Raw genomic sequence first — 17330 nt, forward strand, 5'->3', positions numbered from 1 at the left:
ACATTTCTCGGTCATCCAGCTGTCATTTACTCCTTATTATTTGCCCCACTGTTTTTTGGCCTGTGCTAACCCACCCCCACCACCGTCAGTGTATTTCAGGGCATCCAGCTGTTGGTCAAATCTTGCTGACCGGCACCGCTGCAGTTTCCACTGTGTGCCCCCGCCCCCTTCCCCTGCCCACACTTCCCCAATCTGCCAGTGGTATTTCAGCTTCTGCAGCCTGGTGGTCACCTCTTGCCCATTCGGGATAAATACTAAATTCATGGCTTGGAAACAGTGGGACCCGCGTCTGCGCTGCACTCAGATGTTTTGTCTATTCATTAATTGAATAAATGTTGTAATTGGATATTTCACGGCTCTCTTGAACTGTTCCCTGAATTTGGACTGAGTTGCCCCATAAATAAATGTGTTTGTGCAGCAACTTAAATTCAACAACATCCATGCGACTTCTAGGAAGATATATTCTGAATCTTTGTAATCCCTGGGATCTTTTCCTGCTATGAGAAAATATAGGAATTGTATAACATACAGCAACCACAGAAGTATGAAGCTTCCTGATATGGTGAAGAGTAAAATCGCAGACTTCCTTCTGCTCTCCATCTCTGGGTCACTGCATTTCTCTCCCTTGTTCTGCCCCTTCAGCCCCTTACGGACTCGACGAGCCACTAAAATGTGTCTGACAGTCAGAGCATTGAGGAGCAAAATTAAAGTGAATGGGAGCAATGGGGTTAAAACCATATCAAACTGACCAAATCCCACCCATCCAGGATCAGTACGATAGCTTTGACTTGGATAACACAACCACGCTATATTGTCAATTATTTTAGCAGGTTTATATACAAAGCTCTACGGCAGCGAGGCCTGGACAACGTATGCCAGCCAAGAGCGACGTCTCAATTCATTCCATCTTCGCTGCCTTCGGAGAATACTTGGCATCAGGTGGCAGGACTATATCTCCAACACAGAAGTCCTTGAAGCGGCCAACACCCCCAGCTTACACACACTACTGAGTCAGCGGCGCTTGAGATGGCTTGGCCATGTGAGCCGCATGGAAGATGGCAGGATCCCCAAAGACACATTGTGCAGCGAGCTCGCCACTGGTATCAGACCCACCGGCCGTCCATGTCTCCGTTATAAAGACGTCTGCAAACGTGACATGAAATCGTGTGACATTGATCACAAGTCGTGGGAGTCAGTTGGCAGCATTCGCCAGAGCTGGCGGGCAGCCATAAAGACAGGGCTAAATTGTGGCGAGTCGAAGAGACTTAGTAGTTGGCAGGAAAAAAGACAGAGGCGCAAGGGGAGAGCCAACTGTGCAACAGCCCCAACAAACAAATTTCTCTGCAGCACCTGTGGAAGAGCCTGTCACTCCAGAATTGGCCTTTATAGCCACTCCAGGCGCTGCTTCACAAACCACTGACCACCTCCAGGCGCGTATCCATTGTCTCTCGAGATAAGGAGGCCCAAAAGAAAGAAATACAAAGTAGTAAGGGATGTTTTCCAAACACAGCAGAATGCAAGTTGTTAGTAGCACCATAGCTGCAGTTTGTTTCGTGCAATATTTTGTTTTCAGCTTCTGGCAACAAATTGCCACAAATCGATCAAAGGTGAAAGTGACGGTGAACCAGACGGAACAGTCTGAGGCTGAACGTTTCAGGACCGCAATAACGCTGCACACAGCGGCGATTTCCAGGAAAGATCCAGGGAAGTAATAATAACTGATCTTGAATAGTATGACGCCAGTTATAATGACCAGTAGATCCCCCATCGCCATGGCAACCAGGTAGCGAGTCGTGCAGGAGGAGAGTCCACACTTTCCCTGCGACAGGATCACAATCGCCACTAAATTAACTTTAAGGAAGATAAAGGGTAAGAGACGGGAAATTACTGATCAAGCATTCTGCATGTCTGACCCAGACATTACAGGCAGGAATTTATCAACTCAAACAGGTGGGTTGTGGACTGGTCATAGGTTAAAATTAAAAACACAAACCTCAACTCCAACTCCAACCAAACTTTTATCCACCCACTAAACATAAAAGTAAAATACTGCAGATGCTGGAAATCTGAAATGCAAACTGAAATATTGGAAATACTCAGCAGGTCCGACAGCATCTGCATAGAGAGAAACTGAATTAACGTTTCAGGGCAGTGACCTTTCATCAGAACTAGCAAAGGATAAAAATGTAATAGGTTTTAAGCAAATGAAGCAGGGGTGGGGCAAATTAGAACAAAAGGGAATGTGTTGATAGGACAGAGGGTCACAGAGTATAGCTGACAAGAAGGTCATGGAGCAAAGGCAAAGGGTGTGCTTCCAATGATCCACCCCTTCCGTGTTTATGGGAGTCGGAACAGGGGATGAGCAGCCAGCTGTTCCCAGGACGGGGGTTGGGACATTAAATGTTTCACTGAGGATGGAAGTCTCTGATATAATCTGTTTTTCAGGGTTAACTTTGACCAGCAGTGTTACCCACCAATACCCCACGATACATACAAAGACACTCGGGATTGGAATCGGAACTGCACCCTCCTCCCCCCCCCCCCCCCACGCCTGGGATCGGATCACCTACCCTCGGATCACAACCCACTTTCCCCGTGGACAGAGCCCACCATTCCCCGAGATTCGACTACATCCGCACAGATCGGACCTCACCACCCCGGGGATTCGACCCTACCACATCTCGGTCGGACATCCCCTGATGGGACCACCCACCGCCTCAGAACTCCTCACCCAGCTTCAGAATGCACAGCCTGTTCAGAACCCCGGAGAAGCAGGTTCCTTCAGCGTGTTTTTTAGAAACCAAGCTTGTCAATCAGGTTGATTTAGATTAGATTAGATTAGAGATGCAGCACTGAAACAGGCCCTTCGGCCCACCGAGTCTGTGCCGACCATCAACCACCCATTTATACTAATCCTACACTAATCTCATATTCCTACCAAACATCCCCATCTGTCCCTATATTTCCCTACCACCTACCTGTACTAGTGACAACTTATAACGGCCAATTTACCTACCAACCTGCAAGTCTTTTTGGCTTGTGGGAGGAAACCGGAGCACCCGGAGAAAACCCACGCAGACACAGGGAGAACTTGCAAACTCCACACAGGCAGTACCCAGAATCGAACCCGGTTCCCTGGACTTCAGGGAGGGTATAATGTCAATAATAAAAGAGGCTGTCTATGGAGTTATGAAACTCGTGCTCCGCTCCGTACCTATGCCATTCATCCCTGTCAATATCCAGGCCAAGTTATTGGTGCAAACGCAAAATACTGTAACAGCTGCATATCTGGAAAAAAAAGTTAGGAAGATATTGAAAACTGTCAGAAGGTTGTTGCTAGAATATGGAGGTTGGTGACCTAGATGCTGAGGGCAAGCAAAACCTTATTGTTGTTCTAACAGTGAAGGGAAGAGTCAAAACAATAAGGCGGGAAATGAAGCGGACACGTTTGAGGGCCCTGTTAAATTCAATGGCGGGAAATCATCTGCTGAGGAACAACGAAGACATTTCAAAAGCACTGATGTCGAAGGTAGTATCGCTAGAAAAGAAGAAATGGAGGTGGTGAAACTGAAAACTAGGAGAGTGGAACAGAGCCTATGCAAAAAGTGTGTGAATAAGTATAATCAAGAAAGCTGTGGCAGTTGGTGGGATCGTAGCAGATGTTGGTGGGCAGCCAGTCCCTGAAATAGAGTTAGGAAAATTGAGGAAGGGAAGGTAAATGTCAGAGACGGACCATGCGAAGATGAAAGAGGGATAGAAATTTGAAGCAAAGTTGATCAAATTTACCAATTCACGCTAAAATAGAAATTGAACAGCATAGTCATCAGAGGAAAAAAACAAAAAGAAAAACAAGCAAAGAAGGCGACCTGTGTAGTATTGAAGGAAAGAATTATCCATATCTTCTACAGAAAGGCATCACAGCCAGGGCCCATACAGGATCCCATAGCGACACCAAGTAAGTGTGGAATATCCCAATGTTAGATCCGTGGTTCACACATCTACAATTTACAACAGTGTCCATGCACAGTGATCAGGATCATGATCTTACTCTGGTTTTAATTCCCAGACCGGAGATGGTGAGAAACAGTGAGGTTCCAGTGAGGATGGCTAGTGACCAGAACAAAATGAATCAATTCCAAATTGGGCCCTCAGAATGTACCAGGAGGAGACGTTGGACGGAAAACTGCGGAGCAAATTTCTCATGGTGTCTGTCAGACAAGATGTCATCCGCTGTGATTTTAAGGATAACTTGGATTTACTGGGCTTTGGATCAGACAGGGGCAGACTGCCATGGACAGACTTTAAATGGATTTCTGGAGCGTAGATGTGAGCACAGAAGGAAGGAAGTCTCGTGTGTTGTGGGACACTCGGGCAGAATGAACTAATGGATGAGGATTCAGAGACTAAACAAGGAAGAGAGATCTCTGAGGGGAGGAACTAAACTCTCAAGCAATAATGACTAAATTAAAATCAAAATTTCAAGGCATAAATAAAGTGGGGAGAGATTTGATAAAGTAATCAAAGAGACGGTGAACCAATCATGAGTAATCTCAAAACCGGTGGAACAAGGAGATGAACAGTAGAATGGAGAGGTAGATGGCTACAAATACAGAAAACAGCGAGTAGAGCTTCAAGGTCTTTACCTAGATTGAATAATTAGATAAGTGATATTCAACAAGCACTGACGGTGGAACCAGTGTAATTCACAAATCACTTAATTGACAGGGCCTCAGGATGTAGAAGCACCAGTTCAAAAGAGACAATAAAATACACATTGCAAGCACAATACAGAGGAAGAGGGCGACAGAATACCTGAATAGATTAATAAACTTGCACAATGGGCATTCAAATGCTGCAATTGTACACATTTAGGATAAGACCGCCACAGGAATAATGATTACTTTATTTGTACCTGATGAAGGATAGTATTGACTTGGGGGGATGCAACAAGATGCTTCACGAGATACATTACTGGGTTCAGAGGATTGTTGACTGAGGACAGCTTGATTCGAATGGTCTTATATTCTCTAGAGTTCAGAAGAATGACAAATGAACTGACTGAAATATGTAAGATTCTGAGAGGGTTTGAAATAGTAGATGAGAGGTTAATTCCCCTGAGCGGAAACTCTAGAAATAGGGGCCATAGTTTCAGAATAAGGGGGCCAAAATGTCGCACTGAGATGAGGATACATTTATTCACTCAGAAGTTTGAGAATCTTTGAAATTGTCTACCACTGACTGTTGTCGATATTCAGTCATTGTGAATATGCAAGACAGAGGTCTATATATCTTTCAAATCTAAGATAAGTTACATAGACACGAACATACAAACTTCAGAATAGGCAGCAGAAGTAAGCTATTCAACCCCTGAGCCCTGCTCCAACAGCCAGCAAGATCATGGCAGATCTGTTTGTGTTTCGAATTTCACACTCCCATCTCCCCCTGATAACGTTTGAATCCCTTGCCTAACAATAATCTGTTCTACCTTCTCTTTGAACATAGTCAATGAACCCGCCTCCACCATATTCTGACGCAGAGAGTTCTAAAGTCGCACATCTGCCTGAGAGCAAAAAACATTACTCTCCTCGTCTTTGTCCCCAAAAGGGCGACCCCTAATTTTGAAACAGTGCCCCCTAGTTCTGACTCACCCACAAGAGGAAATATCCTCTCCAAATCCACCTAGACAGCTCAGGATCTTATAAACTTAAATCAAGTCTCCTGTCCCTCTTCTATTCTCCAGCGAAAACAAGCCCAGTCTGTGCAGACTTTCTTCATAAGACAACCCGCAAATTCCCGGTATCAATCTAGGAAACCTCCTCTGAACCATGCATTTGCATGCTTCCTGAAATAAGGAGACCAAAACTGCACACAATAATCGACATGTGGTCTCACCAATGCCATGTATAACTGTAGCATAACATTCTTGTTTTCATTTTAAATTCCTCTTGTAAAGAAGAATATAATTCCATTAACCTTCTTTATTGCCTGCTGTAGACTAACTTTTTGTGTCTCCTACACCAGAACACTTAGATCGCTGTGCACTTCGGAATTATGCAATTGTTCTCCGTTTCAGTAATGCTCTGCATTTTTATTCTTCTTTCCAAAGTGAACAGCTTCGCAAATTCCCACATTATACTTCATCTGACAGATTTTTGGCCATTTACTCAATCCATCGATATCGGTCTGCAACCTCCATATGTCCTCTTCACAACATACATTCCTACCTATCTTTGTGTCATCGGCAAACTTAGCCAAATGCTATCGCTCCCCTCATCTAAGTCATTGATGCAAATTGTAAAACTGTAAGGCCCGAGCACAGATCCCTGCAGGACTCCATTCATCACATCCTGTGAATCAGAAAAGGGCCCATTTATGCATACTGTTTTCTGCAAGCCAGTCAACCTTCCATCCTTACTAATTTGTTACCCCCTTCACCATGACCTCCTACCTTGTGCAATAACCTTTTATGAGGCACCTTGTCAAATTCCTTCTGAAATTCAAAGTACAGTACGTAATCGGCTCCCCTTTATCCACAACACATTTTACTCCTTCAAAGAATTCCAATAAATTGGTTAAGCTCGATTTCCCTTTCACAAAACCATGCAGTCTATTCGTGTCTACCCTGAGTTTTTCAAGTGTCCAGCTGCAAACTCCTTAATAATCGATTCTAGCACCTTTCCGACGACAGACGTCAAGGTTATAGGCTTATAGTTACCTGTTTTCTGAATCCCCGACCTCCCCCAACCCCCCCCCCCACCCCACCGCCCAATTATATTGGCAATTGCATTGTGTGGGAATTTCCAGTAGAGGTTGTAGATCAGCCATGATCGTAAACAATTACAGACCAGTTTTGAGGGGGAAAACGATTTCATCCTGCTCCTATTTCATAAATTTCATTCTTATTTCATTCATTATTAAGAATAAAACTCAGAATATGTTCTGGCAGCAGATGTAGGAAAAAGTAACTTCCAGCTGAACAGCGTGAGGACCTGATAGTGAAAGAAAACATCGCCAATCAGTACAATTACAAACTCAAAATCTGACAGCTCCCTAATCACACTTTCAAAACGCATTTCCTCATCAGAAGTATAATGTCAATTTCATCAGTTCGTTCTGTGGGTTTTTTTACTCTCACCACATACTCTTCCTCTCCTTTAATTCTTTCTCCATCTCCTTCCAGCTTTCGTAGAAACATAGAAAATAGGAGCAGGAGTAGGCCATTCGGTCCTTTGAGCCTTCTCCACCATTCATTATGATCATGGCTGATCATCCAACTCAGGAACCTGTTCCCGCTTTCGCCCCATACCCATTTGATCCCTTTAGACCGAAGATCTATATCTAACATCTTCTTGAACATATACAATGTTTTGGCCTCGACTGCTTTCTGTGGTAGCGGATTCCACAGGCTTACCACTCTCTGGGTGAAGAAATTTCTCCTCATCTCAGTCCCATCTCATTTCCTGCTCCATCTTATCTGTATCACTCGTCTCTGCATCTGTACTCACTGTCTGTTACTCTCTTAGTTATTCTTTCCCATCCCAGTCATCGAAAAGTCCTCTGTTTGCATTCTGTTCATTATCCCACAGTCAATCGACATATTCCCTTTGCCAGGTTGCAAAATAATTAAGTCTCTGTGATGATTTGCATATCTCTACAGGTAACACAAATCTCCTCCAGTTTACCTACACTGTACTCTTCATCTATGATGCATAGAATAAACAGAATCAAAAGCCTCTTCCAGACACATCTCACAATTATTGAAATTCCTCCTCTTCGAAGGATAAAACACAGCACCAGATGGCAATACTGTTCACCGAACACCATCATCACCGCTGCAACTTACAATTTTAAAAAAATATTTATCGATACAGCACTGAAACAGGCCCTCGGCCCACCGAGTCTGTGACGACCAAGAGCCACCAATGTCTACTAACCCTACAGTAATCCCATATTCCCTACTTCCTACCTACACTAGGAGCAATTTACAATGGCCAATTTACCTATCACCTGCAAGTCTTTGGCGGTGGAATGAAACCGGAGCACCTGGCGAAAACCCACACGGCCACAGGGAGAACATGCAAACTCCGCACAGGCAGTACCCAGAATTGAACCCTGGTTCCTGGAGTTGTGAGGCTGTGGTGCTAACCACTGCGCCACTGTACCGCCCATCCACCGATAAATAGAAGAACTCATGATTCCCACAGATACAATGTAAACTGATGCATTGCAACAATGTTTTCCATTTTAAGAGGTAGCACATTGACAATGAATTCATGCACAGTGAAACAGAGAAGGAAATGTGAAAGAGTCAGCAGCAAATTCAGTTTATCTGAAAGGCATCTGATGCAGTACCTGTCGCACACACAATGAAATAATATTCCATAACAGTGATAACCAAAAAATAGATTGAAATCCCAGTTAATTGAACGATGTCAATGTGCAGGAAGGACATTTTGTTGCTCCTTGAAATACAGAGTTGTTGAGCTGTCCCATTATCATTCATGGAACATGAATTCATGAAGATATTCCAGGACAGGTCAGTCTCACAAAATAAAACCTTTAACAGCTCATCTGTTTCCTGCTTTTAGCCCAGGCACAAGATTCCAATACATTCAGTGCAGAGAACAAAAAAGAACAGCAACATTACCATGGCTGGGCATCATTACTATAATATTGCTGTTGCTGCAAGACTGAAATTGAAGACACTGAGTATATCCCATTATTCAATGGCTGGAACAGCTCTGGCATCTTTGTAAACCTCACAGTGCGAATTAGTACCGAGTGCAGTAGCACACCCAACATCGTTCTCTACCATAAATGGATGAGGTAACGGCATACCAGTAACTCCAACAGCTGCAAGAATAGGATCGTAAATTTCTTCTATCTGATGGAATACTGCACGTCCCATGTCTGTGAGCAGCAGCAACGTCTGCTGGTCTGGAAGCTAAAGCTTGGGAAGGTACTCTGAGCTGCTCCACTCTAGTGTCCTCATTTAAACAGTGCATAGGTCTCCAATGACACAGCGAGACCCCTGATCATTGCTATTAGTTACACTCACTTGAACAAACATATTAAATCAGCATCTTTGATTGTGATAGAAATATTTAGTCGCATAAAATATTAACATTTATCGCATGATAATGAGCAGCCGTGCTTACACTTTTCACAGATGAGTGTACTGAACATATTCAGTTCTGACAATTTAATTATGAATGTTATTGATTTCTTCGCCGTGTACACTGAAGTCAGGGGCACACTCCTCTGTTCCTGCAGTTTCAGAGTTCCTCTGTTCCTGCAGTTTCCGAGCTGAAATATAAAATTTGAGTTTCTGATATAGGGCAGTTAAATGTCACATTCAGAATTTCAGCCAAGAACTTATTGGGTGTGATATTAAGGAGCGGATATCGAATGTATCCCACAGATATTCCTCCCTATGTTATTTAATACACCTTATTATCCAACTTTGGTTAATGGCTCCAGTAATATTAGAACGGTGTCTCCTCCTAACTCTATTCATCCAGCTCACCCCTGCCCAGCCTCCCAACCTCCACGTTCCATCAATGCCAACTGATGCAGAACTCTGCTGTCCATGTCCAGCCCTCAGGAACTCCCACTGTCCAATGACCCTCACCTTCAAAGAACCACATAGATTCTGAGTCCCGCAAAACCTTAAATTTAAAATTCATATCCTTCAGTTAAAATCACTCCTTGTACTCACTCATCGACATCGCCAGCCTCTCCTTCAAAATTGCAGAAAACCCACCTCTGATCTTCCCCGACCTCTGAGACTGCTCTTTTCTTTTCATCTCTGCAGGCTGCAGTCTGGCGACATCATCTACGAAAGCTTCCACACGTGTGTTAACAGTACCCTGCTCCAGCTCTCCACTTACTCAGCCTTATCAAACATTTCCATTATCTTTTCTTGGGATGTGAGCGGCGTTGGCAAGGCCAACATGAATTGCACATTTGAGGAAGTGGTGATTATCTGCCCTCTTGAAACACTGCAGTCTGTGTTCTGTAGTTAGACCCACAGTACATTTAGGGACAGAGTTAGAGAATTTAGGCCCAGCGACAATGAAGGATCAGTGATATGTTATTTAATGACATGTCAGGATGGTTTGTGCCTTTGAAAGGAACTTGAAGGTGTTGATGTTCCCATGTGCCTGCTGCCGTTGTCCTTCTAGTTTGTAGATGTTGCTGGTTTGGAAGGTGCTGTCAAAGCAGCCATAGGTGAGATGCTAGACTGTGCTGGCACTGTTTGCTTGCGGATGGTGCAAATGCTTAAGGTTGTGGACGGGTTGCCAACAAAATCTGTTGCTTTGTCCTGGATGGTGTCTGGGTTCTTGAGTGGCATTTGAGCTGCACTCATCCAGGCAAGTGGAGACGTGTTGGACGTGTGTTGTAGATATTGCCAGGCAATGGGGAGTGAGGAGGTGGGACCACAGACTTTGATCTACCTTTGTAGCCGCAGTTCATATGTGGCTGATCCAGGTATCTTTCTGATCAATGGTGCTCACCAGGACGAATAAAGTGGGGGATTCAGTAACAGTAACACCATTGAATGTCAAGGGAAGATGGTTAGATATTCTCCTGTTGGTGATGGTCATTGCCTGCAATTGTGCGACAAGAATCTTACTTGCCATTTATCAGCCTAAACCAGAATGTTGTCCAGGTCTTGCTGCCTGTGAGCATGTACGATGAATGTTCTTCAACACTCTGCAATCATCAGTGAACATCTCCGCTTCTAAGATACTATTGGAGGGAATGTCATTGATGGAACAGCTAAGGATGCTTGGGCCTAGGAACTACGTTGAGGAATTACTAATGTCCGGGGATGGGATACTGGTCCTCCAAAAACCACAAGAATCATCCTATCTGCTAAGAATGCCTCCAGCGAGTGGAGAGCTTTCCCATGATTCCCATTGACTTTAATTCTGCTCAGGCTCCTTGCTGTCACATTCAACTTCATGTCGCATTGATGTTAACAGAAGTCACGCTGACCTCACCTCTAGATTTCAACTATTTTATCCATGCTTGCCCCAAGGTTGTGCAGAGGCCTGGAGCTAGGGGGCTCTGGCAGATTGCAAACTGAACATCGGTGAGCAGGTTCTGGCTGAGTAAGTGTCGCTTGATCAAACATTCACTGACAACATCCATCACTTGCTGATGTTTAGAGTACACTGATTGGGTGGTAACAGGGTGGATTTGATATGTCCTGCTATTTGGACAGGATATTTCGGGGCAATTTGCCACAGGCTGATGCCTTTGTTGCATTTTTATTGGAAAATCTTGGCGAAGTGCACAGCTAAGTCTTTGGTGCCTTCATCACGGGATATACCCAAGGATATTAAGGGAAGAGATTGCCGCGCCTTTGGCGATGATCTTTCCACCTTCACTATCCACTGGAGCAGTACCAGATGATTGGAGGGAGGCAAATGTTATTCCCTTGTTCAAGAAAGGGAACAGGGATAACCCTGGGAATTATAGACCATACAGTCTTACGTCGGTAATGGGAAAATTATTGGAGAGGATTCTGAGAGAAAGGATTTATGATTATTTGGAAAAGCATGGTTTGATTAGAGACAGTCATCATGGCTTTGTCAGGGGCAGGTCATGCCTCACAAGCCTTATTGAATTCTTTGAAGATGTGACAAAACACATTGATGAAGGAAGAACAGTGGATGTGATGTATATGGATTTTAGCAAGGCGTTTTATAAGGTAAGCTCATTCAGAAAGTAAGGAGGCATGGGATACAGGGAAGTTTGGCTGCCTGGATACAGAATTGGCTGGCCCTTAGAAGACAGAACATAGAACATAGAACATTACAGTGCAGTACAAGCCCTTCAGCCCTCGATGTTGCGCCGACCTGTGAAACCATCTGACCTACACTATTCCGTTGTCATCCATATGTCTATCCAATGACCACTTAAATGCCCTTAATTTTGGCGAGTCTACTACTGTTGCAGGCAGGGCGTTCCACGCCCCTACTACTCTCTGTGTAAAGAAACTATCTCTGACATCTGTCCTATATCTATCACCCCTCAACTTAAAGCTATGTCCCCTCGTGTTTGCCATCACCATCTGAGGAAAAAGGCTCTCACTATCCACCCTGTCCAACCCTCTGATTATCTTTTATGTCTCTATTAAGTCACCTCTTCTCCTCCTTCTCTCTAACGAAAACAACCTCAAGTCCCTCAGCCTTTCCTCGTAAGACCTTCCCTCCATACCAGGCAACATCCTAGTAAATCTCCTCTGCACCTTTTCCAAAGCTTCCACATCCTTCCAATAATGCGGTGACCAGAACTGCACGCAATACTCCAGGTGCGGCCGCACCAGAGTTCTGCACAGCAGCAGCATGACCTCGTGGCTCCGAAACTCGATCACCCTACGAATAAAAGCTAACACACCATATGCCTTCTTAACAGCTCTATTAACCTGGGTGGCAACTTTCAGGGATTTATGTACCTGGACACCAAGATCTCTCTGCTCATCTACACTACCAAGAATCTTCCCATTAGCCCAGTATTCTGCAATCCTGTTACTCCTTCCGAAGTGAATCACCTCACACTTTTCCGCATTAAACTCCATTTGCCATCTCTCAGTCCAGCTCTGCAGCCTATCTATGTCCCTCTGTAACCTACAACATCCTTCGGCACTATCAACAACTCCACCGACCTTCGTGTCATCCGCAAATTTACTAACCCACCCTTCTACACCCTCATCCAGGTCATTTATAAAAATGACAAACAGCAGTGGCCCCGACACAGATCCTTGCGGTACACCACTAGAAACTATACTCCAGGATGAACATTTACCATCAACCACCACCCTCTGTCTTCTTTCAGCTAGCCAATTTCTGATCCAAAGCACTAATTCAGCTTCAATCACATACTTCAATATTTTCTGCAATAGCCTACCATGGGGAACTTTATCAAACGCCTTACTGAAATCTATATAGACCACATCCACGGCTTTACCCTCATCCACCTGTTTGGTCACCTTGTCAGAAAACTCAATAACGTTTGTGAGACACGACCTACCTTTCACAAAACCGCGCTGACTATCTCTAATGAACTTATTCTTTTCAAGATGATTATAAATCCTATCTCTTATAACATTTTACAACATTTTACCCACAACCGAAGTAAGGCTCACAGGTCTATAATTACCAGGGCTGTCTCTACTCCCCTTCTTGAACAAGGGGACAACATTTGCGGTCCTCCAGTCTTCCAGAACTATTCCTGTCGACAATGACGACATAAAAATCAAGGACAAAGGCTCTGCAATCTCCTCCCTGGCTTCCCAGAGAATCCTAGGCTAAATCCCATCTGGCCCAGGGGACTTATCTATTTTCACACTTTCCAAACTTGCTAACACCTCCTCCTTGTGAACCTCAATCCCATCTAGCCTAGCAGTCTGTATCCCAGTATTCTCCTCGATAAGATTTTCTTTCTCCACTGCAAATACTGACGAAAAATATTCATTTAACACTTACCCTATCTCCTGCGATCCACACACAACTTCCCACTACTATCCTTGATTGGCCCTAACCTATCTCTGGTTATTCTTTTATTCCTGATATACCTATCGAAAGCCTTAGGGTTTTCTTTGATCCTATCCGCCAATGACTTCTCGTGTCCTCTCCTTGCTCTTCTTATCTCTCCCTTTAGATCCTTCCTGGCTAGCTTGTAACTCTCAAGCGCCCTGACTGAGCCTTCACGTCTCATCCGAACATAAGCCTTCTTCTTCCTCTTGACAAGCTCTTCAACTCCTTTAGCAAACCACGGCTCCCTCGCTCGACAACTTCCCCCCTGCCTGACAGGTACATACTTATCAAGGACACGCAGTAGCTGCTCCTTGAATAAGCTCCACATTTCGATTGTGCCCATCCCCTGCAGTGTCCTTCCCCATCCTACGCATCCTAAATCTTGCCTAATCGCGTCATAATTTCCTGTCCCCCAGTTATAATTCTTGCCCTGCTGTATATGCTTGTCCCTGCCCATCGCTAAACTAAACCTAACCGAATTGTGAGCACTATCATCAAAGTGCTCACCAACTTCTAAATCTAACACCTGGCCGGGTTCATTACCCAGTACCAAATCCAATGTGGCATCGCCCCTGGTTGGCCTGTCTACATACTGTGTCAGAAAACCCTCCTGCACACACTGGACAAAAACAGACCCATCTAAAGTACTCGAATTATAGTATTTCCAGTCAATATTTGTAAAGTTAAAGTCCCCCATAACCACTACCCTGTTACTCTCGCTCCTGTCAAGAACCATCTTTGCTATCCTTTCCTCAACATCTCTGGAACTATTTGGAGGTCTATAGAAAACTCCCAACAGGATGACCTCTCGTCTCCTGTTTCTAACCTCGGCCCATACTACCTCAGTAGACGAGTCCCCAAACGTCCTTTCTGCCGCTGTAATACTTTCCTTGATTAACAATGCCACACCCCCCCCCCCCATCTTTTACCATCTTCTCTGTTCTTCGTGAAACATCTAAATCCCGGAACCTGCAACATCCATTCCTGTCCCTGCTCTACCCTTGTCTCTGAAATGGCCACAACATCGAGATCCCAGGTACCAACCCATGCTGCAAGCTCACCCACCTTATTCCGGATGCTCCTGGCGTTGAAGTAGACACATTTTAAACCAAGCTCTTGCTTGCCAGTGCCCTCTTGTGTCCTTTTAACCTTATCCATGACCTCACTACTCTCAACATCCTGCACACTGGACCAACAATTTACGTTCCCATCCCCCTGCTGAATTTGTTTAAACCCCCCCGAAGAGCACTAGCAAATCTCCCCCCCAGGATATTCGTACCCCTCTGGTTCAGGTGAAGACCATACTGTTTGTAGAGGTCCCACCTACCTCAGAAAGAGCCCCAATTATCCAGGAAACCGAAACACTCCCTCCTACACCATCCCTGCAGCCACGTGTTCAACTCCTCTCTCTCCCTGTTTCTCACTTCGCTATCACGTGGCACGGGCAACAACCCAGAGATAACAACTCTGTTTGTTACCGCTCTAAGCTTCCACCCTAGCTCCCTGAATTTCTGCCTTATATCCCCATCTGTCTTCCTCCCTATGTCGTTGGTGCCTATGTGTACCACGACTTGGGGCTGCTCCACCTCCCCCTTGAGGATCCCAAAAACACGATCCGAGACATCATGTACCCTGGCACCTGGGAGTCAACACACCAACCGTGAGTCTCTCTCGTTCCCACAAAACCTCCTATCTGTTCCCCTAACTATGGAGTCCCCAACGACTAATGCTCTGCTCCTCTTACCCCTTCCCTTCTGAGCAACAGGGACAGACTCTGCGCCAGAGACCTGTATCCCATTGCCTACCCCTGTTAAGTCGTCTCCCCCAACAGTATCCAAAACGGTATACCTGTTGTTGAGGGAAACGGCCACAGGGGATCCCTGCACTGCCTGCTGGTTCCCTCTCCTTCCCCTGACGGTAACCCATCTACCTTCTTCTTTTAGCTGAGGTGTGACTGCCTCCCGATAACTCCTCTCAATAATCCCCTCCGCCTCCCGAATGATCCGAAGTTCCTCCAGCTCCAGCTCCAGTTCCCTAATGCGGTCCTCGAGGAGCTGGAGCTGGGTGCACTTCCCGCAGATGCAGTCAGCAGGGACACCCTTGGCGACCCTTACCTCCCACATTCTGCAGGAGGAACATTCAACTGCCTTAACCTCCATTCCCACTATTCTAAATTCCCAAGTTTTTAACCAATCACACGATAAAACAAGAAGAGAAATGGAAAAAACCTTACCTTACCTACACACAACCGAGTCCTTTTTTTTCGTAAGAGGAGGAGGGCGGGTGGGAGACACTACAAGAGTAGTGTCTCAGGTTCAGAGACACCCCAAATATATAGGTTTCTACTTACCCAGCAGTCCCTGCTCCACCGAAACTCCCGATGAAATTGACTTCCCAGCTGTTCACTCCTCGCTCGCAATGCCTGTGCTCCTGGAGAAGCTGCACAACGAAAAGGTAAGACAATTTACACAGCCCAAATATATAGGTTTCTACTTACCCAGCAGTCCCTGCTCCACCGAAACTCCCGATGAAATTGACTTCCCAGCTGTTCACTCCTCGCTCGCAATGCCTGTGCTCCTGGAAAAGCTGCACAAAGAAAGAGGGTGGTAGTAGATGGAAAGTATTCAGCCTCGAGCTCGGTGACCAGTGGTGTTCTTCAGGCATCTGTTCTGGGACCTCTGCTCTTTGTGATTGTTAAAAATGACTTGGATGAGGAAGTGGAAGGCTGTATTAGCAAATTTGCCGATGACATGAAGGTTGCTGTTGTCGGTTGCAACGGGACATTGACAGGATGCAGAGCTGGGCTGAGAAGTGGCAGACGGAGTTTAACCTGGAAAAGTGTGAAGTGATTAATTTTGGAAGGTCGAATTTCAATGCAGAATACATGCTTAAAGACAGGATTCTTGGTAGTGTGGAGGAACAGAGGGATATTGGGGTCCATGTCCATAGATCGCTCAAAGTTGCCACCCAAGTTGATAAGGTTGATAAGAAGGCGTATGGTGTGTTGGCTTTCATTAACAGGGGGATTGAGTTTAAGAGCCGTGAGGTTATGCTGCAGCTCTGTAAACCCCTGGTTAGACCACACTTGGAATATTGCGTTCATTTCTGGTCGCCTCATTATAGGAAGGATGTGGAAGCTTTAGCGAGCATGCAGAGGAGATTTACCCAGATGCTGCCTTAACTGGAGGGCATGTCTTGCGAAGAAAGGTTGAGGGTGCTCGGGCTTTTCTCATGGGAACGAAGAAGGATGAGAGGTGACTAGATGGAGGGGTACAAGATGATGAGAGGCATAGAAAGAGTGGATAACCAGAGACTTTTTCCCAGGGTGGAATGGGCTATCACCAGGGACATAATTTTAAGGTGATTGGAGGAAGGTTTCGGGGAGATGTCAGAGGTAGGTTCTTTACACTGAGAGTGGTGGGTGCGTGGAATGCACTGCCAGCGGTGGTTGTAGAAGCAGAAACATTAGGGACATTTAAGCGACTCTTGGATAGGTACATAGATGATAGTAGAATGAAGGGTATGTAGGTAGTTTGATCTTAGAGTAGGTTAAACGTTCGGCACTACATCGTGGGCCGAAGGGCCTGTACTGTGTAGTACTGTTCTATGTTCTATGTTCTGTCACTACTGCCAGGATGTCTCGAACAGTTTCTTGATATCACGTTGTGCAAACTGAATTGGCTGAAGTCTGGCATCTTAATGCTTGGGACTTCATGAAGATGCTGAGATGTGTTATCCACTCAAGACTTCTGGCTAAAGATGATTGCAAATTCTTACCCTTGT

General features: G+C 45.1%; 1 protein-coding gene across 1 annotated transcript; it reads right to left on the bottom strand.

The window, feature by feature from the left end:
* Positions 1-300: 300 nt before the first annotated feature.
* LOC137361387 (probable G-protein coupled receptor 139) lies at positions 301-3227 on the bottom strand. The gene is made up of 3 exons (XM_068026256.1): positions 3215-3227; positions 1422-1851; positions 301-787 (listed from the first exon to the last, which is right to left on the bottom strand). Exons 1-3 carry the CDS (start codon positions 3225-3227, stop codon positions 301-303), a joined length of 930 nt encoding a protein of 309 aa, XP_067882357.1.
* Positions 3228-17330: the final 14103 nt, after the last annotated feature.

Source organism: Heterodontus francisci, unplaced genomic scaffold, assembly GCF_036365525.1.
Source record: "Heterodontus francisci isolate sHetFra1 unplaced genomic scaffold, sHetFra1.hap1 HAP1_SCAFFOLD_214, whole genome shotgun sequence".
Taxonomy (NCBI): domain Eukaryota; kingdom Metazoa; phylum Chordata; class Chondrichthyes; order Heterodontiformes; family Heterodontidae; genus Heterodontus; species Heterodontus francisci.

Coding starts and splice junctions, on each gene's coding strand:
- LOC137361387 (XM_068026256.1), bottom strand. Junction 788..1,421: donor TGGATACGCGCCTGGAGGTG/GTCAGTGGTTTG, acceptor GTGTTATCCAAG/TCAAAGCTATCGTACTGATC.